Genomic DNA, 27,274 nt, shown 5'->3' on the forward strand with positions numbered 1-27,274 from the left:
TGAAAATCTAAAGTTTGAAGGTAAATCTACTCTAAAATTTTCCAAAAAGGGAAAAACCAGTTGTTCACGTGCTCTACTCAACAAAACTTAACCTAAAATTGATAAAAGGATCTATTTATACTAGGCTGAAATTTTCGGACAAAAATGCCCATGCGGAGGATTCGCGGACGCGTAATTCTGACCGCGTCCGCGCTTGAGCTTTTGCGGCCGTGTAATAATGAGTGCGGTCCGCATTTCTTCAATACTGGGCTTGGATTAAGCTTAATTTTGCGGACCGCGTCCGCGTGTGCTTCCATCGCAGCCGCATAATTTGAATGCGGGCCGCATTTTTCAGTTAAGCCTGACTTGCAGGGTCTCTGAACCTCAAGATGCGCTCTCAGCGGAAATCCCTTTGAGGCCGCGCAAAAGATTTCACGGACGCATTTTTCCAACGCGGTCGGCGGTGATTTTAGTACTCAAAGCAGCTTCTCTGAATCTACTTTCACGGATTGCGTAATAGTGGCCGCCTCAGCGGTAGTCCTTACGCGGTCGCGCTTTTCTGCCGCTCGCAGCGCTCCAGTCTCAGCCTTGGATTTGTTCAGGTTTGACTCCTTCATGAGTTGATTATGGCTTTTTTGCCTCATTTTGACTAAACCATGTAAGCAAGCACATTAAGTTAGTTTTCGGGAATACCTTTACACATTTTTGACCCAAAACCTAAGCAAAAGAGAGTAAATAATAGGCTAAAACCCCTAGTTATCAGTATGCAGATTTAACCCTTGCCTTGTGAAGCCAGAGAGGCTGTTTCCGATAAATCATCGGCTCAAAGAACAATGACAAGGAATAAACCAACGGTAACAACAACAAGAAAAAAAATAAAGACATGAGATAAAAAATATAAGAATAGTATTAATACTACTAGTAAGAATGACACAATGTATAATAAAAAGGATCTAGGAACAAGAAACTATAAGAATATTACTAATACTACTGGTAAGACTAGCAAAAACCCTCAACTGCCTATCAATCTCCGACCTTAATTCTCGACTTCCACACCTTCCTATCGAGGGTCATATCCTTGGTATGCTGAAGCAATGCCATGTCCTGCCTAATCACCTCTTCCCAATACTTTTTTGACCTACCCCTACCCTTCCTCAGACCCGCCATGGTCAACCTCTCACACCTCCTAACCGGATCGTCTATTTCTCTCTTATCACGTGCTCGAACCATCTCAGCCTCGATTCCCGCAGTTTGTCTTTCATAGGGACCACTCTCACCTGGTCCCTAATAACTTCATTCCTATTCTTATCTTTCCTAGTATGCCCACACATCTATCTCAACATACTCATTTCTACTACTTTTATCTTTTGGACATGGGATTTCTTGAATGGCCAATACTCAGCACCATACAACATAGTCGGTCTAACTACCACTTTGAAGAACATGCCCTTAAGTCTTGATGGCACATTCTTATCACATAAAACACCAGATGCGAGCCTCCATTTCATCCACACCCACTCTAATACGATGTGTAACATCCTCGTCAATCTCCCCGTTGCCTTTAATGACAGGCCCAAAATATTTGAAACTATCACTTTTGGGGATGACTTGTGTAATAAGCTTTACGTCCGCTTATGCTTCATGCGTCTTATCACTGAACTTGCACTCCAAGTATTCTGTTTTCGTTCTACTCAACTTAAAACCTTTAGATTTCAGGGTCTGTCTCCAAACCTCTAGCCTAGCGTTGACCCAGCAACGCGTCTCGTCAATCAGCACTATATCATCTGCAAATAATATCACCATGGCACCTCCATTTTGATATGTCGCTCCAGAACATTCTGAGTCTCCACCCACAATCCTCACCCGAATTTTAACACCATCATAATGTAACCATATTATAACACATCTCTTCAATCATTAAAACTTTTTGCAGTGATAAATGAATGATTTCTCGTGGGAGTCCGAAACCTAAATGTGGTCTTTTTTGACTCAAGTGACACAAATAGGTTAAAAACAAATCGGGCACCATTTTATATATAGCGTGGTTATTCACCGCACTATACTTTAACGATAGTTTTATCCATTAAGGTATAGTGCGGTTATTCACCGCGCTATATTTGAACTATAAAGGTATAGCGCGCATATATAAGGCGCTATACCTATATAAAAAACTGTGCCTTCTCCTTCCCCAACCAGACGTGAATTAACAGCGCCCCCCCCCCCCCCCTATTTTTTAATTCCCAGCGGTCCCCCTTCCCCCCATTTTTAACGCAAAAAAACTCCATTGGAGCCCATCAGTCCCATAAATAATGTAGATTCTTGGTATTGTAGCAAGCTAACATCGGATCTAAGGCGTTATCGCGTAGTGGATTGCTCGTTTCGGCCCCCAAATCATCAAATCTTCACCTTTCAAAACTTTTAAAATCGAGGTATTCCGACTTATTTTTTGTTAAAACTCATGTATTAAAAATGCATATTAGTTATTTTTTACTGTTATATATGTTCTTTCGTGATTGTTTTGCGATTTAATTAATTTATTATTTTTTTATCCGGATTAGATTATTATTGTGCTAAAAAATAGTAAAATAGATAAATTGTTATTTTATGAATAATTAATGTTATTAGTTGTTATAAAAAAATATTTATTAGTTATTGTTTACTGTGGTATATGTATTGTCGTGATTGTTTTGTGATTAAATTAATTTGTTATTTTTTATCCAGATTAGATTATTTATGTGCTAAAAGATTAGTAAAATAGATAAATTATTATTTTATGAATAATTAATGTTATTTAGTTTCCTTTAGTGTTATGTTGTGCCCGTAATTTTAATGTATTGCCTGTAATTATAATATAGTGCCTTGAGCGTAGTACAATGTAGTGTCCTTTAGCGTAGTATCTTTGTAGTTATTGAAATTAATCATTTAATTATCTGTCAACCCCAAAAATATCTGAAAAAAGATGATAGTTCAAACACAAAGTCTCTCGAATACTAGTCAACAAATGTAAGAAAATAACATAAAAACAACAATATTTGTCAAACTAATTATTTGTATATGAATACTTATTAATTAAATCATGTATTCATATAAAAATTAATTATTTAATTCTATTATACCCAAAATAGGTAAATAATAAACTAACATATAAAATAATAAACTAACATATAAAATAATAAACTACCATATAAAATAAGAAACTAACATATAAAATAATAAACTAACATATAAAATTATAATATAGAAAATGTATCAACTTAAGTAACAATATAGTAAAAAAATCGATTAAATATTAATATAAAAGATATTGCAATATATTAAAATATGTTAAGAAATTATAAAGAAAAATACATTAATTAATATTGTTCAATTTACAGACATCGTCATGGAGGTTCTCCTTGTGCATCCTGGACCTGCATCTCTAGAGCTACTGTTACTACAGGCCAACCATAGGTCTTCATACATATGGGATGGGCAATGTTTGTCCTAGACATTCCGCCCCAGACGTATAGACGATATGCGGGAGTTCATTAGGGCCCACCCACTCCATCCACGTATAGTTAGACACCTTCAGGATACGGGTTTCTACAGGATCATAGAGATCGGTCGGTTGCAGTTCGACTGGGTGTTGATCATGACTATGATAGAGTGGCGGCGACCAGAGACGCACACGTTTTATCTACCCATCGGTGAGGCTACCATCATGCTTGAGGACGTGGAGGTTCTTTTCGGGCTGCCGGTTGATGGATTACCTGTAGCTTACTGGCATGCTCTCAGAGACTACATGGGATTGTATTACCTGCATATGTTGCAGCGCCTTACCAGATTCCAGCCAGCGGAGGAGACTGCATTGAGTGGGGCCAGTCGTTTGCAGCTGACGCCAGTCCGGCAGCATCTGGAGGCGATGGATGCGGAGATTACAGATGATTCACCGCCAGAGGTTATCGACTGACACACGAGATTGGTGTTGCTGCTGATATTTGGTAGTGTACTATTTTCGAATACTTCGGGAAACCTAGTCAGCTTGAGATTTCTACATTATCTTGAGCGGCTAGATGATTTACCTGGTTACAGCTGGGGTGCAGATGTTCTAGGTTACATGTATAGGCAGATGTGTCGGGCTAGCATGGGCACCCAGAGAGACGTTGCCGGATTTTTACCGCTATTACAGGTGAAAACATAGTCAATTCTTTTCATTTTTATAACATACATAGTAAAAACAATAACTTAAATTTTACGTCCACAATCTATATTAGTTTTGGGCCTGGGAGCTGTTCCTGCAGTTCCAACCACCTCTACCACCCATTGCTCCGGATGCACCACCTCCACCGTTTCTCCCTTTAGCTTGGAGGTGGATTGATAGGCGAGGCTACGGACGTGAGTTCGAGGCTTGACATCATCTCCCCTATTACATGGATTTGTTGGATTTGCTTGAAGGCGCTCAGGTACATGTAATCTTAAGTTTACTTGGCCTGACTTTATATGTGTTGTGTTTACTCACGATTCCTGTGTTTAATTAATAGTTCTTATGGAGGCCATACAGCGACGCGCTCATAGCTGGTTTGCCCAATTATTGCTCCAGCGGCCGAGCTATGTAGAGCTCTTCCGTCCCACTGATATGTCTCGATATTGTCGAGCATCATGCCACCGAGCGAGTCCTTCGCCAGTTTGGTCGACCGCAGCTTGTACCTATTCCGCCCACTTGGCTTAGGACATATTACCAGTGGGATGATCGTTCCAGGGCTGACCAGACATACTTGGACTGGCTAGATGCCCAGATTGAGATTTGGGACCAGAGGTATGACCTAATTCCGCCACCCCCTCCACATGTGCGTACGGATGGCGAGCATGAGTATATGGGCTGGTATCATAGCCTTACCCGACTTCTCGTCGGGAATCCCATTCATCGCGATGGTGGTCGGTATATGAGTATTAATAGAAATTCAATACATAAAAATAAACATTGTAACACAAAGGAAAATTAAAGTTTACCACTCGGCTTGTGGATTATGTAAACTTGGGGAGAAATTACGTCCTCGGTCCTATTTTTCCCGTGGAGATAAGTTTAGATCAGGCCAAACTCTTTCACCCAGAACCTATTCGGCTAAAACTGCTCCAAAATAACCACTCGATAATTGAGGGATATCCCTACTTTGCGGAACCTCATTATTGCGAATGTCTTCCGTCTTGACGTATATTTCCAATATTTTTATCACAAGAAGTTCCCGGTGTTCATCCGGAGTCCTCAAAAATTCTGTCAGAGTTTCATCGTCTTCGATGTTAAACTCAGCATAACAAGCAACCCCTTGCGGAGTAACAGAATACGGATATCTTTCGGTTACTTTAATATTTACCGAACATTTGCTCACACTTATTTTTTACATAATAACGATACAAATCTATCGTACTCCATTGTAAGTGGCAACTGAACATGACACGGTGGAGAACAACTATAGCGTACTGAGTTATTCTCCGCCACAACCTTTCCTCCCCCCCAATGTAATAAAACCCTAATTTTTCGCTCTTCAGATATTATGACAAAATACAAAATAACTTAACGAAACAAATATTTCGGAAGACTTGAAGGATGCTGAATGGATTTATGGATTTTTACCAAATTCAGAACCTCCTTAAATAAGAAAAAAAACCAGTCCGGAGATACAATTAGTGGATGTATAGCGCATGCATAATAGACGTTATATACATTTGAATTATTGGTGGGTCAGTTAAGTGCAGGTGAATTATTGATGGGGGCACATTTTATATATAATGCGGTTATTCATCGTGCTATACCTTAACGGACAAAACTGTCGTTAAAGTATAACGCGGTGAATAATGGTGCTATATATAAAACGATACCTAATTTATTTTTAAACCTATTTATGTCTCTTGAGTCCATATAAATCATACTTTGGTTGTTGACTCTTCTCGCGGAGGGTGTAATGTAGTAATAAAGGAGTTTAGGAGAGAGCAAACCTGCGGAATGGATGATATCACCCGCTGACAATGTGGGGTTACATGTACATCGTTTAATTGTCAATTAATGCTTCCCTGTTTCCACGTGTACTCCACACCTAACAAGTTCTTACATGTGTGTGACCACACGATGGCTGCAAATATCTAATCTCCAGCATTTTCACTTGATTGGGGCCTAATAAGTGGCCTAATTAATTCGCGATGGTTCAAACCTTTGTTTTAAAAGGCAGAATTGGGACTCGTCCGGGGCTCGTCCTGGGACGAAACACTCGTAAAACGTCACTGGGCTTATATGAGGGGCTTATTTTCGTGAGACTTACGCTTCGGTCGTCTGGGCTTACGCCTCGGACACGCCCAACGCCCAGCGTACTAGGCTCGCCTAATAAAACTTTATACAATTGTGTGTAACTAACCTTGTAAATTCTCAAATTTTCTTAATAAATCGTTGATTATTCAAAATTATATTTTTCTTAATCATAAATCATTAAGTTGAGAGTATTTTTTATCATAATTAAATTAAAAATTATTGTACGTTATCCACTAAAACTGCTATGATAGTAAATTTTAAATAAATCTTTCATTTAAAAATATTTATTTATTAACTTTTGTTATGTATTTATTATATAATAGTCCATAATTATTTTTATAATTATTTTCCTAAATATTATTATTTTCACGTTTACGAGATACAATACTTATTAATTTAATAGCTTAGTATTAGCTAGTAATTATTTACAAATAATTAGTTATCATGGTATAGTATGGTAAATTATTTGCACTTTATTAACTTGTTGAAACTTAAAAATAAATGATGGTAGAGAATCATATTTAAATTGTGAATTATATTTTTATATAAATTCTCTTTCAAATAGAAAGCATATTAAATAAAAGGAGTATTTTAAAAAAAATATCAAATTATAATATCGAAATTCTTTCAAGATTCATTACTCCTTAAGAGATACATATAAGATTTTGCATCGAATACATTACTTTTGATGTATGAGTTGTAACGGCGTTGCAACTAATTTGCATATTATGATATATGTCATACTTTTCGTATTATTCATAGTTTAATTATAATTTATATATATTTTAAATAGATTATTTGTTATAATTTTGTGATTTTAATGTAATTTTTATAATTATTTTTTATTTTATACTATCTTAAAATTCTTGAAATTAGTAAAATTTAAAGATCTGTGGGACTTACGCCCCATGTCTCAGGGCTTACGCCTCGCCTCGTCAGAAGTAAAACGCCTCGTCTCCCCCGCCTTTTAAAATATTGGTTCAAACTAGTGAGGTTTGTATTTCGTAATTTTATAAATAACCTTTTATTACATGTTAATAATACAACTTAAGAGTGTAAAATTCTTTACGCGTATTAATAAATGGTCAATTCACTTCGACATTTTTGTATATATTTTATTCAGTGTTTTAAAAGGCGTGGGCGTAAGGCTAAGTGTTTTATATATAAGCCCTGAGGCACTGTAAGCCCCATAGATATTTAATTTTTAATATTTTATAAAATAATATAATTACAGTAAATATTTATAAACAGGTAAAATCATAAAAAATAAAGAAAATTATAAATATGTGATATATATATATATATGTGTGTGTGTGCGCGCGCGCGCGCGCGCGTCATCCCCACAAAATACTAGTCAAAACAATCTATTATACGCTATTTAGAAGTACAAGTAATTGAGTCAAAAAAAAATAATGTTTTCTACATAGAGGAACAAAAATGATGATTAACTTGCAATTTGAACTTTGAACTTGCTGCTATGAAGGAGAATGTAGTTCTCTTTGTATTTGTAAAATTAAAAATTGAATATTCGTTGCTTTTATGAGATATTAGTAGACTAGCGGACAAGATAAAGAATTGGAAAAGATCATGAATTGGGGCTTCAATCAATAAAAAAAGGTCTTGACTTTTAATTTTAATACATTTCAGTTCCTTTTTAAAACTTTAGAGTAATTACCAAGCTGACTTTTGAGAATTTGGGTATTATATGAAAGACTTATTCAACAAATTTTGTTTTAATTTGAAAAAGTCTCTGGGGCTTACGCCTCACTAAAAAAAACTCGCCTCAAAAGCTCGGGCGTACGCCCCGAATTGCTGGACGTATGCCTCTTGAGATTTTCGCCCCACACCATCGCCTCATGGCGTTTTTGGTGCGCCTCGCCCCGAAACGCCTTTTAAAACACTGATTTTACTTCCCCCCATTGTTGTTTATATAATCCTATTTTCTTTTACTTCATCCCAAAAAGAATAATCTAGAAATAATTTAACATAAATTTTAAATTCCATCTCAATAAAAAAGTTTTATGCTTCATATAAATGCGTTCGCATGTTTAACGCCACAAGTGAAGTATCATTGCCATGCAAATATGACTTATTAGGATTACAAGTTTGAAAGTATTTATTTCTTTTTTAAATTCTATATCTAATTGAATAGAATCAAATAAATTAAAACAACATGAGTAATATTAATATGTGCCTCCTCTGCAGTGGAATAAAGTCGTGCCAGGTTTCATTTTCATATTTATTCCTCTCTCTATGACCTATAACTCTTCCTCTGGAGGGGGAGAGGGAGCGCTCCTACCCTCACTTGTAATTTCAGATATTTAGTTTAGTGCTTTAACTTTTACTTTGAGCATTTCAATTCCTAATTATCTATAATAGGTCTAGGTGATTGTACTTGCATATATCCTCATAGTTTTGTTTTTACTTATCTAATATAATGTAAAATATGTTGTACAATTATAAAAAGCATAGGTCGTTTGATGCTTAAGACTGAGTATTATTTTTGTTGTGAAAGTTTAACCATTACGCTACATCGTTCCTAATTCAGTATATTATATAAGAAAATTATTTTACAATATTCTGTAAATTACAAATTTTATATGTTGTATAATCTTTTTATTTATTTATAAATGAAGTATAACTCCATTAATTTGAGGTATTGTGGCGAAAAGATAGCATATCTTTGCAAATGCTAATTTATCATTTATTTTTTAATTTGTGTTTATGGTACTATGGTGTTCATTGTACAAAGTTGTTAGTGTTACTATTATATTTGCGTTCATCTTGGACTTTGGTGGATTAGTATGACTGTATTTCATTTTCTGTACAATATAATTTATTGTATTTCTCTTTTATCCGGCACATATACGACTCCTTTTTCTTTTTTAAAGTATTGAAGTTGACATTTTTCCCCACGTAGGGTATAAAAGGAAATTATTTTGGGATATTGAGGGCCAATTGAAATAATGTGCCTCCACCAGATGAATGCAATAAGACATGAATTATTATTATTATTATTATTATTATTATTATTATTATTATTATTATTATTATTGTGCTCAACTAGATGACATGGATTTTGTCATATGGTGGGCTATCTAGATTAAGCACTCAAATTCAATTATGGTCGCACACTTTTTCGCTATAGACATAAAACAAAATAATGATTTTAACATTATGTTAAACCTTCCCCTTATACTGTTTATTAAAATAATAATGCTCTCAAAACCTAGTAACTATTTTATTGATTATTTATCACTTAAATACCATTATCTTCTCTTGGCATGATTAGAGTAACATATTTATAATTATTGTTCAATCAAGAATCGACCTTTTCCCCCTTTGTACCTGCCAAGGTCTAAGATCCTGTCACGCAATAAGAAAAAATGCCACAATGATCACATAAATACAGCACTATGTCGCAGAGCCGGATATCATCAGATTTATTTAAATTCAATACTTTTGATATAGAGTATAATTAATGTGTAAGAATTTATTAAAAATATAATAAATAATAGATTTGAATCAATACTTTTAAAAATAAAATTATTAAAGATTGAACTCATAAAATTTGAATCATAATATATATGTAATATCTATTTTGTTCTATTCAAGATGATTTTATCTTACACTTGTCACTATGATGAGAGTGCATTTAATATTCTTATGTTTGACTAAATACATATATTTTTGGTTTTTATTAATCGCAGTTCAAATTTATTTCTTTATGGTTTATATCGGTATACAACATTAATCTTCCGAGTTAATTTTATCCATGGTCATTGAACTTTTGTGTTTGTTACCCAAGAGTCACTTTTTTTTTTGTTATGTAAAAATCATTTAACTTTGTGTTCATTACTCAAAAGTCACTATTCTTTTTTTTGTTACACAAAAATTATTTTACTTTGCTCTAGTTATCACAAAAGTCACATTTGCCAGATTTTATAATATTTGTACTTGAAAAGTCTATTATACCCTTGATATTATATAAATCTTCATATTTATATAATACCTTCTATATTATATACTGTATAATATATTTTTACCTAGGTATTTTATTTATAACTAAAATAACTTAATATTATTTATTTATTATTTTTATAATATATTCGTACATTTAATTTTTTCTTAACTGATTTTATTTTTAATTTTTACATGTGTTTTATAAAATCTTGTCAAAGTGATTATCGTGTCAAAGTATCTTTCTTTATTTTGTTACACAAAAATTATTTTACTATGGTCTAGTCACGATAATTACTTTGACAAGATTTTATAAAACTTTCACCTGAAAAGTCGATTATGCCCTTTACATTATAAATCCTCCAATTTATGTAATACATTCTAGATTATATATTTTATAATATATTTTTACCAAGAAATTTTACTTACAATTAAAATAATTTTATATTATTTTATTTATTATTTTTATAATATATTAGTACGTTTAATTTTCCCATGATACTGAATTTGTTTAATCATATTCAAGCATGAACATATTTTCAAAAATGAAAACGACAAAAATATATTTATTTGAAATAACAAAAACGGATTTGTTTAACAAATTATAGTTTTTTATAGTCAGTAAAACTTTTAATTTTTTTTAAAAGATATTTGAGTTTAACATTAAATTCTAAGCTTTATCTGTTGATATTATTTATTTGAAACTGTTAATCTGATGTGAGTTTACTAAATGTTGGTATTTTATTTATTGGATTAACGAATATAGCTTGATTGATAAATCTGTGAGCTTTGATTTTATAATTCTTATTAAAAATATTTCATTAGGAGTGGTTAAGAACGCTGACGTGAGATTTGTTCATAGTAAAGTTACTGACAAATTTAATAATGCTACCAATATATCTTGAAAATTAACGTTAAGGAAAAATTAAATATACGAATATATTATAAAAATTGGCAAGGTGGGTTGCTCTGAAAGCACCCTCCACTTCCAATCAAGAGGTTGTGAGTTCGAGTCACCCCCAAGAGTTGCTGGTGGGGAGTTCTTGGAGGGAAGGATGCCGAGGGTCATTTGGAAACAGCCTCTCTACCCCAGGGTAGGGGTAAGGTCTGCGTACACACTACCCTCCTCAGACCCCACTAGTGGGATTATACTGGGTTGTTATTGTTGTTATATTATAAAAATAATAAATAAAATAATATTAAGTTATTTTAGTTATAAATAAAATACTTAGGTAAAAATATATTATATAGTATATATTATAGAAGGTATTACATAAATATGAAGATCTATATAATATCAATGACATAATAGACTTTTCAAGTAAAAATATTATAACATCTGGCAAATGTAACTTTTGTGATAACTAGAGCAAAGTAAAATGATTTTTGTGTAACAAAAGAAAGAAAAGTGACTTTTGAGTAATAATCACAAAGTTAAATGATTTTTACGTAACAAAAAAAAAGTAATTTTTGGGTAACAAACACAAAAGTTCAATGACCATCGATAAAACTAACTCTAATCTTCCTTCACATACATATGAAAAGAAAGTCATTGTATTGATTCATCAACTTACTTTAACCTACACTCACCATAGATATGTGAACTCATGCAACTTTTTCACTTGATCAAGAGCTAGGAATTTACTAATTCAATTTTATATATTAGTGACACTAAGAAAAATGTTAAAAGAATAATTAAAACGTTAATTTGATAGATAAAATATATACCGTTATGAAAATTATATAGAATACTATTCTCTTCGTCTCAATTTATGTGAAGTGGTTCAGATTATAAGGATCAAAACACCTACAATAATTAACTATGTGAATTCAAACATAAATTTTTAAAACTTTTAATTTAAAAATTACATCAAGAATACTATTATACATTAACTTAGTTATTAATTCAAAATATTTAAAAAGAAGTGAGAAATTGTAGTCAAAGAAAAAATTATTTTCCAATAATGATATTTCAGGTAAATTAAGACGGAGGGATTATTATTAGTGAAATCAAATATAATGACACATTTTGAAATGAAAATGCTATCTATAAGTTAAAACTGGTGGAGCATTAAACAATATTTGGTCAGTAGAATCTACATTCTTTATGAGATTAATACTAATCTAACCATTGTAATAACATCTTAACTAACTTACTTCCAAAACTGCCAGCTTTGCATGAAACAGTACTCATCAAATCTCTCTCTCTCTCTCTCTCTCTCTATCTGACACACACACGCGCGCGCGCGCGCACACACACGCACACACAGACAGAGCAGTATAGCTAGAGATGAAAACTGATGCTGAGTTTTTTGTTTTGTTTGCTCTGTAAATGCTTCTTCAGGAAAGAGAAACAGTGAACGAAAAAAGTTAGTTTTTCTGAAGCAGCAATGACTGCAAAAATACAAAAAAAGCCACAACAGACTCTTCTTTTTGCAGCCACAATCCCCCCCCCCCCCCCCTCTTCCTTTTCAAGAATTGGGTTTTAGTCACTTTCTTCAAATATTGAAGTCTCTTGAGCTCTTTTATTGAAGATAAGTAAAAAAAAGAGAATCTTTCTTTAAACTCAGCATATTCAGCACATAACTAACGGTGGTTTTCTACTGAAAGGGGTTGAAGTTACCAAATTGGTTTGCTGTTTCCTGTGGCTGATATTGATTGGGGTAGTGGTCTGAGCTGAGCTGACCCCACGTGAGAATTCTTGCACTAGCTTAAAAAAAATCAAATCTTGTTTTTGGATATATACAGTGTTCTTGAACTGTTTCATTTCCAATTTTGGCTTTCCCTGAGAGGATGGCTTCGGGAATGGAAATTGATGAAGAGAATAATAATGAAAGTAAAGGAGGGATGTGGGATTTAGAGCAAAAGCTGGATCAGCCTATGGATGAGGAAGCTGGAAGGCTAAGGAATATGTATAGAGAAAAGGTATAAGATGTAGCTTTCTTTTATTGATTCCCTAGAAATAGGTTTATGTCAAAGATACCTTTCTTTTTCTTTTTCTTTTTCTTTTTTTGGGACCCTTTGCTTTCTGCTTGCTTTACTGGTTTAGTGCTTCTTTTCTTTCTTTCTTTCTTTCTTTCTTTTGTATGCGGCCAAAGTTTAATAGGTTAGCATCAGTTATTCAGCTTGAAGAATCTTGGATTGTTTCTTACCTACTTGATCTTAATGCACGAGTAATTTGCTGTCTCATAAAATAGATATGTAAAGAATTAGGTGGATCTTGTAAGACTTGAATTAATGTATCTGCCACTGAATGATTGGTTAGATATTCAATTAAACTTAGAGGATGATTTTAGGATGATATCAAATATCATGTATCACATGTATATGTACATACACATACATAAGTATGCATGTGTGTGTGTGTGTGTGTGTGTGTGTGTGTGTGTGTGTGTGTGTGTGTGTGTGTGTGTACATATGTAGTTCATCGTGTGTGCACTTGTTTACTTCATCTTTATGAACACTATGATGAAAGCAGATGATTGAAATTGTACATCCTCTGCAGACTTGTGTCTGATTTCGTAGATCACAAAATGAATGAACCAGTGGACCATTTTAGTACTGGTCATTGTTTTAGCCAGTTGCCTGATTGACTTTGTGTTAATACAGAAATTCTCTACATTGTTGTTATTGCGGCTTGCTTATCAGAGTCTTGGGGTGGTGTATGGGGACCTTGGGACATCTCCCTTGTATGTCTACAACAATACATTTCCCCATGGAATTGATGATCCAGAGGATGTCATTGGAGCACTTTCATTAATTATATACTCTCTTACGCTTATCCCTCTCCTCAAGTATGTTTTCATTGTATGTAGAGCAAACGACAATGGCCAAGGTAAGCTGATTTTGCACAAATCTCACTCGTATGATTAATTTAGTCATGCCTCGTACCTGTATATATATGCATGTCCTGTGATTAATAAGTGTTCCATCGCTGCATCAAAAAGGCTTAGCAGATTTCCTTCCTCAATGAAATGTCGATTCCATATGTAGCTGAAAATTCTAACTCTGTGCTACTAAGACATTTTAAGTAAGGCATATATGCTGTCTTACCTTGATTTTCGACCTTAATTGGATAGAAGCTAGGTCACCTTGCTCCCTTGTCCGGCAGTTTGAAGACCGGTAAATTAAAGAGACACCTGCAATTTCTATGTTACCAACTTGGAACCTAGCATTGAAAATCAGGGCTAACAATCAACAGGATGTGTGAAAAAGTATGTGTCTGTAAGGTGAGAAGAGGGACAGAGGATATAGAGCAGATACATCAAGAAACTGATCCACCTAATGAGCAGTATTCTGGAGTTGCTCTCTTATTGGAGAAAATGAAACAAAGGTGGAGCTGTAGGTATGGCCACGAAAGAATATTCTGAGCTGAAAGGCATGGTGCTGCTGATTTCTCCTAGTTGGACACAGAAGATTCCTTTATTTTCTGTAGTATTCTGCATGATTTTCGCCAATGGTAGGACATTTGTTTCAGATTTGACATGGTCTACCAAATTGTCTCTTTCTTGCAATTTCTTTTTGTAACACTAGGCAAATCCCATATCGGCAAACACGAGAGAGATGTTGGATATATAAGGAACCATGCTTTAAATCCTAGTGACACGTTTTAAAGTCGTGCGGGCCTAGGTCCAAAGCGGACAATATCACTAGTTGGTTGGGCTGTTGCACATAGTATCGGAGTTACTCTGCGTGCAACCTTGAGCGATAATGGGGCAAACCTCAGCGTTCAACTGAGTTGAGGAAAATCCCTATAAGGTGGGGCAAACCTCAGTGTTTAACTGAGTTTAGGTAAATCCACGAAGGTGGGGCAAGCCTCAGCGAGGACGCTGAGTCCCTAAGAGGGGATGTATTGGCAATACACGGGAGAGATGCTGGATATAAGAAAGCATGCCTTAGACCATAGTGACACGTTTTAAATTCGTGCGGCGTAGGTCCAAAGGAAAATATCACGAGTGGTCTGCGGGTTACACTTTTATGTGATTTGCTTAACATAGAAATCCATATATGGTTTTAAAAGTTGTTTTCAAAAACAAAATGGTCATTGCTCCTCAAGCTATTATGGTGATGCTACTCAGCTTCTACTCCTCTTTTTGGAATGCATTGTAATTTATGTTTCCATACGCTTCTTCTCCCCATTCATTTTCATGTCAATAAATTGGTATACGACAACAATCCACCTGTACGTACCTTCATAAAGACACCATTTTTGCTCCACATATATAGGACAAACGGAAAGAACTTCTAGTATGCAAGAGCATGGTTGCTATTCTCATTCCCCTTGCTCAATTTTTCTAAACCTACAAATGTATTTGTAGAAAGTTGTATGCTACTTTGAGTAAATAGAAAGTTAAGATCAACAAAGAAAGCTTTCTGATCCTATTAAAGATTATACCCTGCAGAAAAACACTTCATCCTTACCAGCAACAGCATAGTGTCTTTCCATTCTTGTTGTCACAGTGATCTCAATATCTAATAGCTAAACACATTAAGCAATGATGTGGCAAAGAATAGTTTCTTGCATCAGCCTCAAGGCAAAGAACAATGTTGAAACAAGTTAGAATGAGTCTTACAGTCACTCAATCCTACTAACATGCAACCCTGAAAATTCATCTCGCACCTCTCAAATTAAGGCACCATACTTAAGGAGGTATACTAAGATTCATGACACACGATTTTCTGTTCTGGGACTGTAAATAATAAAGAGGGTTAGGTCTTGTTAACCCGTTATATATACCACAGTCCACTTTTTCTGTCGCTGTATCAGATGAAGCACTCAATCTATTGCAGTCGACTAGTCTCACTTTCTGGAGAAAGAAAAGACAGTTTTTGACATCTCCGAAGGCGGTCTGCCCCGTTCCTTTGCCATAAGCTTAGTCTAATTGGAGATTTTCAATCACAAGGATCTGTCTTTTGAAGTCCTCTCAAATTAAAGAGTTAAAAGTGTCTCAAAAACCGAATCTTAGAAAGTATGTGCCCTCAATTACCACCAAATGATAGCCTAAAAAAAGTGCAGTTCAGAATTCAACTATGTTTGGTGCAGAAAGCAACCACTTTGGTCTGCCTATCATTGTCCATAGGCTGACTCCATTAGACAAGAGCACCCCTATTGATATTTGATACTGAGTGGCCCATTGGTAAGCTATAAGTAGCCCGTATTGCTATAAGGACAGAATGGAGCAATTTGAAATTGAGGCAAAAGACAGATTTATAATTACTGAGCAAGATGAAACAAAAGAAAGATGATTTTATTGAATGACTATAAACTCAATATATACACAAGCCTATAACAGAGTTACTGAGATAGTACTCCTTCTATAGTGGAACAAACCAGAAATCAAGGAACTAAATAACAAACTCCTATAATATTGGAAACAAGATAAATTTAAAATATAAGCTACAGTAAATTACAATTAACAACAGTAAATACTATTATGTGCTAATACACCCCCTCAAGTTAGATGGTGTGCAACAACACCTAGCTTGGACAGATGACGATGGAAGGACTCTTTTGGAAGTGGCTTGGTGAGAGCATCAGCCAACTGGTCGGAACTAAGAATGTGCTTGAAAACAAGACGCTTATCATGAACCTGTTGGCGAACATAGTGGAAATCAACAGCTATATGCTTCATGCGGCTGTGAAGAATATTGTTCTCACATAAATAGGTGACACCGAGGTTGTCACAAAAGATTGTTGGAGGTGTGGAGATATTCACATGAAGTTCTTTGAGAAGATTTTTGACCCAAGTGATCTCATCAATAGCACTAGCAACAGCCCGATATTCTGCTTCAGTGGATGAGCTAGCAATAGTGCGTTGTTTTTTTTAGGACCAACTAACTGGAGTAAGGCCAAGAAATATAATATAACCAGTGGTGGAACTTCGATCAATAAGGTTGCCGGCCCAGTCAGCATCAGAAAAAACAGAGAGATTAAGACTTGTGGTAGGAGATATTTGAAGGCCATAGTTAGCAGTACTTTTGAGATAACGAATGAGTTGCTTGACAGCCTTCCAATGAGTTTCAGATGGAGCATGCATGAATTGAGACAATTTGTTTACCGAGTAAGAAACATCAGGCCTGGTAAAAGACAAGTATTGCAACTTGCCAATTACTTTCCTATATTCTGTAGCGTCATGAGATGGAGTACCATCATTTAGCAACAGACTTTGAGAAGAACTCATGGGCGTGGAAACACCTTTGCAGTCCTGCATCAGAAGGTCATGGAGAAGATCTGAAACATACTTTGCTTGTGAGAGAAATAGGCCTTTGGCATTTCGATGAACCTCAACTCCAAGAAAGTAGGATAAAGGGCCAAGATCTTTAAGTGAAAAACGGGAGGCCAATGAAGAGATAACCTGAAGAACCATTAAAGAAATGTTTCCTGTAAGGATGATGTCGTCTACGTAGACCAAAATATACACAACACTATTAGAGTCACGCCGAACAAAGAGAGACGGGTCCGAGTGAGACTTAACAAACCCCATATAGAAAAGATAGGATGTCAGTTTATTGTACCAAGCGCGGGGGGCTTGCTTGAGACCATAAATGGCTTTACGCAAACGACAAACATGTGAGGGATAAGCTGCATTCTCAAATCCAAGTGGTTGGTTCATGAAAACCTCTTCTTCAAGTGTGCCTTGTAAAAAAACATTGTTGACGTCTAACTGATGTAAGACCCAATTTCGCTGAACTGCAAGTGAAAGAACAACACGAATAGTTGTGGGTTTGACAACCGGACTGAACGTGCAGTGATAGTCAAGACCCGGTCGCTGAGTAAACCCCTTGGCAACCAGACGAGCTTTGTACTTGTCAATCGAACCATCTGCCTTCTTTTTGATCCTGTAAATCCACTTACAATCAACAACATTCTTATTAGAATCTCGAGGAACCAACTCCCAGGTTTGATTCTGAATTAACGCATCAAATTCAGCTTTCATGACCTTCACTCTGGGTGCTTTTGAGCCTGCTTGAAGGTATGAGGGGTAACATCAGCAGGAAGCTGGACAAGGTAATTGAATGGTTTCTTGGGACAGAAAATATTGTTCTGTGATCGTGTCGTTGGACGGGTTGAATGAGGAGGTGGAGGCGGGGGCAGAGGCGGAGGAGGAGAAGTATGTGGAGGTGGTGAATGAGAGGGCAAGTTTGTTGGTTGTGCAGGAGAAGTTGTACAAGTAGGTGGTAGGTTTTGGTTTTTGTTTCTACGTTGGTAGGTGATAATATGGGGAGTTGGATTATTTGCTGGGATAAGGGATTGAGGTTGCTGCAAAGAAGCAGGGAAAGGACAAGGCAGAGAAAGTGAATTACCTGAACCCGTGGAATGCGCATGATTCTGGCCAGAGGAGACGGGCTCACTAGTTTGGCCACTGGTACAATTATCTCGAACTAGTAGAGGAGAAGGAAGTGAAAAAATATGAGGAGTTTGAATTGGAGAATGAGTAGGAGTGTTATCAGAAACCTCCCACATTGGTGTAAAAGACTTATCTTTTAACTGCGAGAATGTTGTTTGAAACGGAAAAATATTTTCAAAAAATTTTACATCTCTTGAGATATAAAGTTTAGATTTAGTGGGATCAAAACATTGGTGTGCATAATGAACCTGAGAAAAACCTAAATAGACACATGGAGTTGACCTAGGCTCAAGTTTATGTTTAGTGTAAGGTTTAAGCCATGGATAACATAGACAACCAAAAGTTCTAAGTGAATCATAACTGGGTGTGACACCAAATAATTTTTCAAATGGTGATTTATTGTTTAGAAGTTGTGTGGGGAGTCGATTAATTAGATAGACAGCGTGTTGACAAGCGAACGACCAAAAATTTAAAGGTAAGGATACCTCATGTAAAAGAGTTTTGGCAGTTTCAACAATGTGCCGATGACGACGCTCAGCTATGGCCACTCTTTGTGGTGTATAAGGAGGTGATACAAGGTGTTCGATTCCGTTTGAATGGAGATATGTATCAAGACCTTTGTATTCACCTCCTCCATCAGTATAAAGAGAGACAATTTTCTTTTTGAAAAAGTTTTCCACTAAGGGATGAAACTTGGAAAAAATGTCCAGCACTTCATGTTTATTTTTAAGAGTGTACAACCAAATATATTTGGTGTACTGGTCAATAAAGACACAGTAATATCGTTTTTTATCAATGGAAAAGACGGGTGATGGACCCCATAAGTCACTAAAAAGAATCTGTAGTGGAGCAGTACTAATTAGAGACAAACAATTGAATGGAAAACGTTGAACTTTATTTGAACAACAAGAATTACATAAAGTAAACTTGTCTGTTGATGAAACTGGTAGAGAAAATCTATTCAAAACAAAGTTCAAGATTTTTGAGTGGGGATGGCCAAGGCGACGATGCCAGATTTGACGAGGAATCTTTGTAGAGGCAAGTTGAACAGTAGGCTTATTAACAGTGAAGTTGGGCCATTCATAGAGTCTGTTCCTATTCCGACCGGATACCAGCGGAGTCCGCGTTTTCAAGTCCTTCACAGAGAAAAAAAATGGAAAAAATTCAATTGAGGTCAAATTATCTTGACAAAATTTTGACACAGAGACAATGTTTTGTTTGATAGCAGGTGCACACAAAATATCAGTTAGTTTGAAAGCATTATTTGATGCAACTAATTCAGTAGAACCAAGGTGAGTAATTGGGATTTTTTTACCATCGCCCATAGCTATTCCTTCTGGACCATTATATTCTTCAAGATTAGTAGGCTCTGTGGTGACATGATGAGTAGCACCGGAGACAACAATCCATTGGTTGGGTGCAGCTTGCATACCTGAAAGAAAATTTGCCTTTGCCTATAAATGATTATGAGACTGTGACCTACAAACATTTGCAGTGTGACCTTGTCTATTGCATAACTGACAGCGAACAGAGTTATTGATGTAACGTCCTTGAGAAGGCGCATTACTACGATTGTTGTAACGCCATTGTGAGTTGTTGTTGGGTTGACGAGCACTGCGATTATTGGAATTGGTGGATCTGTTGTGAGTTACCATAGCAGCAGTAATTGGTGTTGTTTCCTTCTTCACTTCTTCATGTTTGAGAAAGAGCTCATGATCAATCAGTTTGGCATATAGCTCCTCATAAGAGATGATGGAATCTCTTGCTCGGATTGCAGCGGAAATCTCACGAAAATCTGGCCATAGGCCACTCAGAATTTTCACAATCAACTCATCATTGGAGATTGAAGCACCGGCAGTGGCAAGCTCGTTGCAGAGAGAGCGCACTTCATGGAGATATTCGGCGACTGGGCGAGGGTCCTTGGACAGTCGTGCAAGTTGATCGCGAAGGCTAAAGACTCGCGTTTGGGACTTGTTGGCATAAGCCATATGGAGCGAGTCCCAGGCAAGTTTAGCAGTGGAGGCAGCAGCCACAGTTGCGGCTATTGTTGAATCGACAGAAGCCATTATGGCATTCTGGATCAACTGATCTTGACGGAACCAAATGTTGTAGTTTGGATTCTCCACTTGCCTATCATTTTGTGTGATAGTTGTCGAAGGAGTGGGAGAAGAACCGTCATCTTTGACCGAACAGATTGTGCCCACGCATGAGCATGGAAATCTGGGCTTTCCATGTCGCAAAGTTATGGCTGCCAACAAGCTTTATCGGCAGCTGCGACACAGGATTGAACTGAATAATAGCACTAGAGTTGTTGCTAGTGGAGTCAGCATTTGTTACATTGAGGGCCATTTTAAGTGCGTGTCGGTGGTGGTAGTCAGAGGATCGAAAAAAAAGCTCGTGAGAGTCTAGGAGACTGCTCTGATACCATATAATTACTGAGCAAGATGAAACAAAAGAAAGATGATTTTATTGAATGACTATAAACTCAATATATACACAAGCCTATAACAGAGTTACTGAGATAGTACTCCTTCTATAGTGGAACAAACCAGAAATCAAGGAACTAAATAACAAACTCCTATAATATTGGAAACAAGATAAATTTAAAATATAAGCTACAGTAAATTAAAATTAACAACAGTAAATACTATTATGTGCTAATAAGATTATCTCTCATCTATATTAATGCCCTTGCTGAATATTTTCTAGCTTGACAAGCGATATCAGAGTTCAATTATCGAGACTGCTTGCCAAAAGAACCTTCTTTTACGTGATTGTCTCATCGATAGTAATGCCTTTTCATGAAGGAATATTAATGCTTTTTGTGTGCACCGCTTTGTTGAGCAATAGAGGTTATTTATTTACTGCAGCAAACCAATTTTTCTAAGTTTGATAATATTATGGAGGCTTCGCAAAGTAAAATTGAGCTTCATGTTAAAATCAGGCATTTAATTTTAACTATGTTTTTGAATTCCTCATAACTGAATATGTAACTATAGTGAAACAAGAGAAACATTTTCTAATTATTACTTGGTAACTCATCAGTTTAATCTAATTGAAAGGGCTCTCTGCAGTAGCATCAGCTACATTTCCCAATGCAAGAGCATATGTACTTTATGATGCACTACAATGGCATAACTGAATTTACCATTTTCAGGTGGGACTTTTGCTCTTTATTCGTTACTTTGTCGACATGCTAAGATAAACACAATTCCAAACCAACATCGAACTGATGAGGAGTTGACAACTTACAGCCGTAGCACATTCCATGAGCATTCATTTGCTGCAAAAACAAAAAGATGGTTGGAGGCATATCCGTTCAGGAAGAATGCACTTCTTATTCTTGTAGTTGTTGGCACTTGCATGGTAATCGGCGATGGAATTCTGACTCCTGCCATTTCAGGTATACTAGTGTGAAGTTCATCTTATACTTGTCAGCTTGTTAATGACTAAGTTGAAGTTCATTAATTATTATCAAAGAAAAGTATACTTTTAGTTTGAAATAAATAAGTACTTATGCAGAATATTTTTCTCAGTTCTTTCAGCTTCTGGTGGGATCAAGGTGGACCATCCGAAGATGAGTAACGGTACTACACTACTTTCCAAATATTTTTCTTTGTTAATCACATCTTGTTTACTTGCATCTCTTTAAGTTATTGATGATAAAAAAATTCATGTCTGTGCTCCTCTTTATGCAGATGTAGTTGTGGTTGTTGCTGTCATTATATTAGTTGGTTTGTTTAGCTTACAACATTATGGCACAGACAGAGTGGGTTGGCTGTTTGCGCCAGTTGTGCTGCTTTGGTTTCTCTTAGTAGGAGGTATTGGCATCTATAATATCTGGAAATATGATAGCTCTGTTTTGCGGGCTTTTTCTCCGGTTTACATATATCGGTATTTTAGAAGGCGAAAAAGTGAAGGTTGGACATCACTGGGAGGGATCATGCTCAGCATTACAGGTCTTTTCCTCTTGACCTTTCCCCTTTTTTCAAACACCTCTTCTGTGTGTTCTTAGACAAAAGTTTATTAGTGCAAAAAGAAATGTGTGTGTGTGTTCCTACTTATATATGTTTGGCTGTCTATTTCAGGAACAGAGGCACTTTTTGCTGATCTTGCTCATTTTCCAGTGTCAGCAATACAACTTGCTTTCACGGTCGTTTGTTTCCCATGCCTTCTTCTAGCTTATTCTGGACAAGCAGCATACCTCATGCAAAATAAGGATCATGTTGTTGATGCATTCTATCGATCTATTCCAGGTATTTCTTGCTCTCTAACTGTGAGTATGTTAGAGGTATTTGTTTTTCTCCTCAATTGTGATAAAACGGATTAACAGTATGTAGACCTAAGAAGTCGTAATATCGATAGAGCTTTGAGTGCAGACTGGAGTATCTTTTGCATAGTGCACATTCAGTACACAGCAAAATAGCATGTTCCCACGAGTGAGACGCCTAAGGAGGACTTGTCACAAGCAAGGTGAGGCAGAAGAGCGGTGATAGAAAGGAGAATCTGAGACTTTCTTTTTCCTACAGGGTCTTATCCAATTTCTGTTTAAGTGATCTTTTACAAATGCAGAATTCTTAAATCATGCACCAACAACCTATAAAAGCTAAATACTGAATATCTCTTTTTTGATAAGGTAAATAATTTTATTAATGTTGGGAAATACCCGTATACAAGAAGTACACCAAAAAATAGAGAAACCTACTCAAATATGGCTCTCTACAAAATTCACCCACTCATCTATACAAACAAGGACCTCATGAGTGCATCCAAAAGAAACCAGAGACAAGAGGCTACTCCTCACATGTGCAAAATCAATCTCGACCCCTTCAAACGCTCTCCTATTTCTCTCCCTTCATAGCACCAGTTGACTTGTATGATCCTCCTCTTCCTCAGATTCTCGGCTGTCAGTATCACTTACCTAGCTGCCAATCGCACAAAGAAGCACACTTTTCTAGACGGAACCTTATCTCTTATAATGGAAAATTAAGAGAGGCAATCTTGAGCTGTGTCTTAGGCCCCAGAATTTATGGCTTATTGAAGGAACTATGTTAAAGAGATTCCTCAGTGTGCCTTGCTCCTTCAGAGTTTGCTTTTGATGATTGGTATTTGAGTTAGTTAATGACCCTTCTAGTTATGTACCAGACATAGATGCTTCTTTTTTTCCCATGTAACAAGACTTGAATACTACCACTGAGGCTGGTTCCCCATATCCTGTTTATATTAACATTTAACATGCTCTAATGATTAATATTCATGCCTTGGGTAGGCCAGGATCTTTATATCCATGGGGTGGAGGTTGTGGCTTGGAATTATGTACATAAATTCCTAAATATTATGAGCATATATCTGTGATATTGTTTGATAACTTACTCTGTTAATAGTACAAAGCAAAACGTCTTCTAATTCACACACATGAGAAAAGTATTAATTGGATTATATATCAAGTGATAGTGTACAATCTTTATGACGAACTACCATTTTCAGCCCTCCTTTGAAGAAAAGTGGGGAAACAAAGAAGAAAATAGAATGGAGGAAATGTTAGTAATAAAGGTGACATCAATTACCAAATTTACAAGTTATAATGTACCTGACAAAAATAACATGGTTTCCATAATGCAGAAAGCATATACTGGCCAGTTTTTGTGATTGCAACTCTAGCTGCTATTGTTGCAAGTCAAGCTACCATATCTGCAACGTTTTCCATAATCAAGCAAGCTCTAGCACTTGGCTGTTTTCCGAGAGTCAAGGTTGTACATACATCGAAGAAGTTCTTAGGGCAGATATATATTCCTGATATAAATTGGATCCTTATGGTTCTTTGCATTGCCGTTACTGCTGGATTTAAAAATCAAAGCCAAATAGGCAATGCTTACGGTGAGTTTGTGTCTTGCTGCTAATAATATATCTTGATTCCGTTTGGCCTTTTACATATGCAATGATAGATTTAAGTCTTGATAAGATTAAATTTCCCGGGGGACAGTGCTCAAGCTACAAATCTATTTCTGTTTGTTGTCTTCCTTTAATGTCCTTACTAGTTGTTATGCTCTATTTTGCTGATAAGAGTTAATGCAATCAAACAGTTGCATGTTGATTTTCTAGGTTGCATGTTGATTTTCTATCTTTGTGGTACTTAATCAGGTCATCGTAGGTTACTGAAGTTCTCACTGTGTTTTTGCTGACATTTATATGCAATAGAGTTTAATTTTAGCAACAGTTAATCAGTCATATATGGTTTAAGTTTCTTTTTTGTTTTTTGCATTTTCATTTGAAGGAGAGAAAGATGGGGTCTCTGTAATGGTTCAGCAATAAAAGAAAAGTAGCGCATTAGTTTAAAGTTGTCTCAACAAAGTCAAACCAGAAGATGTACTCAACCATTTTCCATCATTTCATGTTTAGCCATGCTTTGAATTTTCTTCCTTGCCTTTGGTTTTTGTATTTACTGTTGACACCATACTTGAGCCTCATCTTGAAACTCACTTGTTGACATGGCATTTCTTGAACAACAGGAACAGCAGTCGTGATAGTCATGCTGGTGACGACACTCCTCATGACTTTGATAATGTTACTAGTTTGGCACTGCCATTGGGTTGTTGTTCTTATCTTCACTGTCTTATCTCTGGTGGTTGAATGTACCTACTTCTCTGCAGTATTGTTTAAGCTTGACCAGGGTGGTTGGGTTCCTCTTGTGATTGCTGCAGCTTTTCTTCTGATCATGTATGTATGGCATTATGGAACAGTGAAACGTTATGAATTTGAGATGCACAGCAAGGTATCTATGGCATGGATTCTTGGACTTGGCCCCAGTTTAGGATTGGTACGTGTGCCAGGAATTGGACTTGTGTACACCGAACTAGCTAGTGGAGTGCCACACATCTTTTCTCACTTCATTACCAACCTACCTGCTATACACTCAGTTATGGTATTTGTCTGTGTAAAGTATCTTCCTGTTTACACAGTTCCAGAAGATGAGAGATTCCTTGTGAAACGGATAGGACCAAAGAATTTTCACATGTTTCGATGTGTTGCAAGGTACGGTTACAAAGACCTCCATAAGAAGGATGACGACTTTGAGAAAAAACTCTTTGATAACCTCTTTATGTTTGTTCGACTGGAGTCCATGATGGATGGTTGCTCCGACTCTGATGAATACAGCTTATACGGACAGCAAACACAACATTCGAGAGATAACGGGAGCTCTTCTACTGCAAATATTGAGCTCAGTTATTCATCAATGGACTCGATAGCCCCTGTCAAATCTCATCCTCAGGGAAACAACACAATCACATCCTCAGGACATGAGAGCGGACAGACAGAAGTTGATGAAATGGAATTCTTAAATAATTGTAGAGATGCTGGTGTTGTACACATACTTGGGAACACTGTAATAAGAGCAAGAAGGGAATCCAGGTTTTATAAGAAACTAGCTATAGACTATATATATGCATTTCTTAGGAAAATATGCAGGGAAAATAGTGTCATCTTCAATATACCTCACGAGAGCCTCTTGAATGTTGGACAGATCTTCTTTGTGTAAATTTATTTGACGATCAATTCGAAATATTATGGATTTTGTTCAGAGTCTGTCATCTGATCTCACGCATCAAATGATTATCAAATATGTATATAACTTTTTTCATGATATCTTCTTATAGTTATCAATAAGTTCAGGTGTGGTAGATTGTAACTCAACAGTGAAAGTTTGCTTCAAGTGGTTAAAGATTTTATTGTGTTTGAATAAGTGGAAAAAGAGAACTATTACTGTTAGTTGCATTACAATTCTTTTGGATAATAAGTAATAGTAACTGTTTTGTTAATGCTTCTCCAAAGATGGATGCCACAGATTTATATGTTCAACTGGTTGCATTAAACGTACAAGTTGAAAAAACAAAATACGCCTTCAAAAAGTTTTAGATTAAAGGGAAAAGGCCCAAAAATGACCTTGTGGTATTCGAAATGGATTAATTATAACCTCCGTTTAAATTTGAATCCAAAAATGACCCTGCCGTTATAAAATGGGTCTAATAATGCCCTTGCGTTATTCAAAATTGATCAATAATGCCCTGGAAATTTATTTATTTTTAAAAATGCTTTTAAAAACTGAAAAATATATATTCTGTAAAAACTAGAAAAAGAAAGAAATTTGAAAAATATATATTTTTAAGTCTTTTCAGTTTTTTTAAAGTATTTATTTTATAAAAACTGGAAAAAAAATATTTTTTTAAAAAACTGGAAAAAATAAACTCTCCTAAAGCAGTGGACTACATATGCATTAGTTTTTAAAAAATAAAAATATTTTGCAAAATCTTTTTTTTTTAATTTGACGGTTCAATATTTTTTCGGTTTATTTTTATAAAATAAAAAATCTACCATAATTATCGGTACAGTTATAGATTTATATAAAAACATACGATTTTATTAAAAAAAAACTAAAAATCGGTTCGGCACCGTACGATTATGTCGGTTTAATCGGTTTTTAAATATTCATTTACATCTATATGTCGGTTTAGTCGGTTTAAATATTCATTTACAGTTATATGTCGGTGTAAATGAATATTTAAAAACCGACTAAACCGACATAATCGTACCGTGCCGAACCGATTTTTAGGTTTTTTTTAATAAAACCATATGTTTTTATATAAATCTATAACTGTACCGATAATTATGGTAGATTTTTTATTTTATAAAAATAAACCGAAAAAATATT

The 27,274-nt window shown here is 35.7% G+C and overlaps 1 protein-coding gene and 1 long non-coding RNA gene across 2 annotated transcripts; one reads left to right on the forward strand and one right to left on the reverse strand.

The window, feature by feature from the left end:
- The first annotated feature begins 12,401 nt into the window (after window positions 1-12,401).
- Window positions 12,402-26,146, forward strand: LOC104106872 (potassium transporter 11-like). The gene is made up of 8 exons (XM_070196238.1): window positions 12,402-13,144; window positions 13,829-14,054; window positions 21,725-21,970; window positions 22,104-22,154; window positions 22,266-22,526; window positions 22,656-22,823; window positions 24,190-24,444; window positions 25,077-26,146. Exons 1-8 carry the CDS (start codon window positions 13,013-13,015, stop codon window positions 26,102-26,104), a joined length of 2,367 nt encoding a protein of 788 aa, XP_070052339.1. The 5' UTR covers window positions 12,402-13,012; the 3' UTR covers window positions 26,105-26,146.
- Window positions 19,441-20,739, reverse strand: LOC138906731 (uncharacterized). Its single transcript, XR_011414335.1, has 2 exons — window positions 19,883-20,739; window positions 19,441-19,703 (listed from the first exon to the last, which is right to left on the reverse strand). It is a non-coding gene; the product is annotated as an uncharacterized lncRNA (long non-coding RNA).
- Window positions 26,147-27,274: the final 1,128 nt, after the last annotated feature.

The sequence above is a fragment of the Nicotiana tomentosiformis genome, chromosome 2 (genome assembly GCF_000390325.3).
Source record: "Nicotiana tomentosiformis chromosome 2, ASM39032v3, whole genome shotgun sequence".
In the NCBI taxonomy this organism is placed as follows: Eukaryota; Viridiplantae; Streptophyta; class Magnoliopsida; order Solanales; family Solanaceae; genus Nicotiana; species Nicotiana tomentosiformis.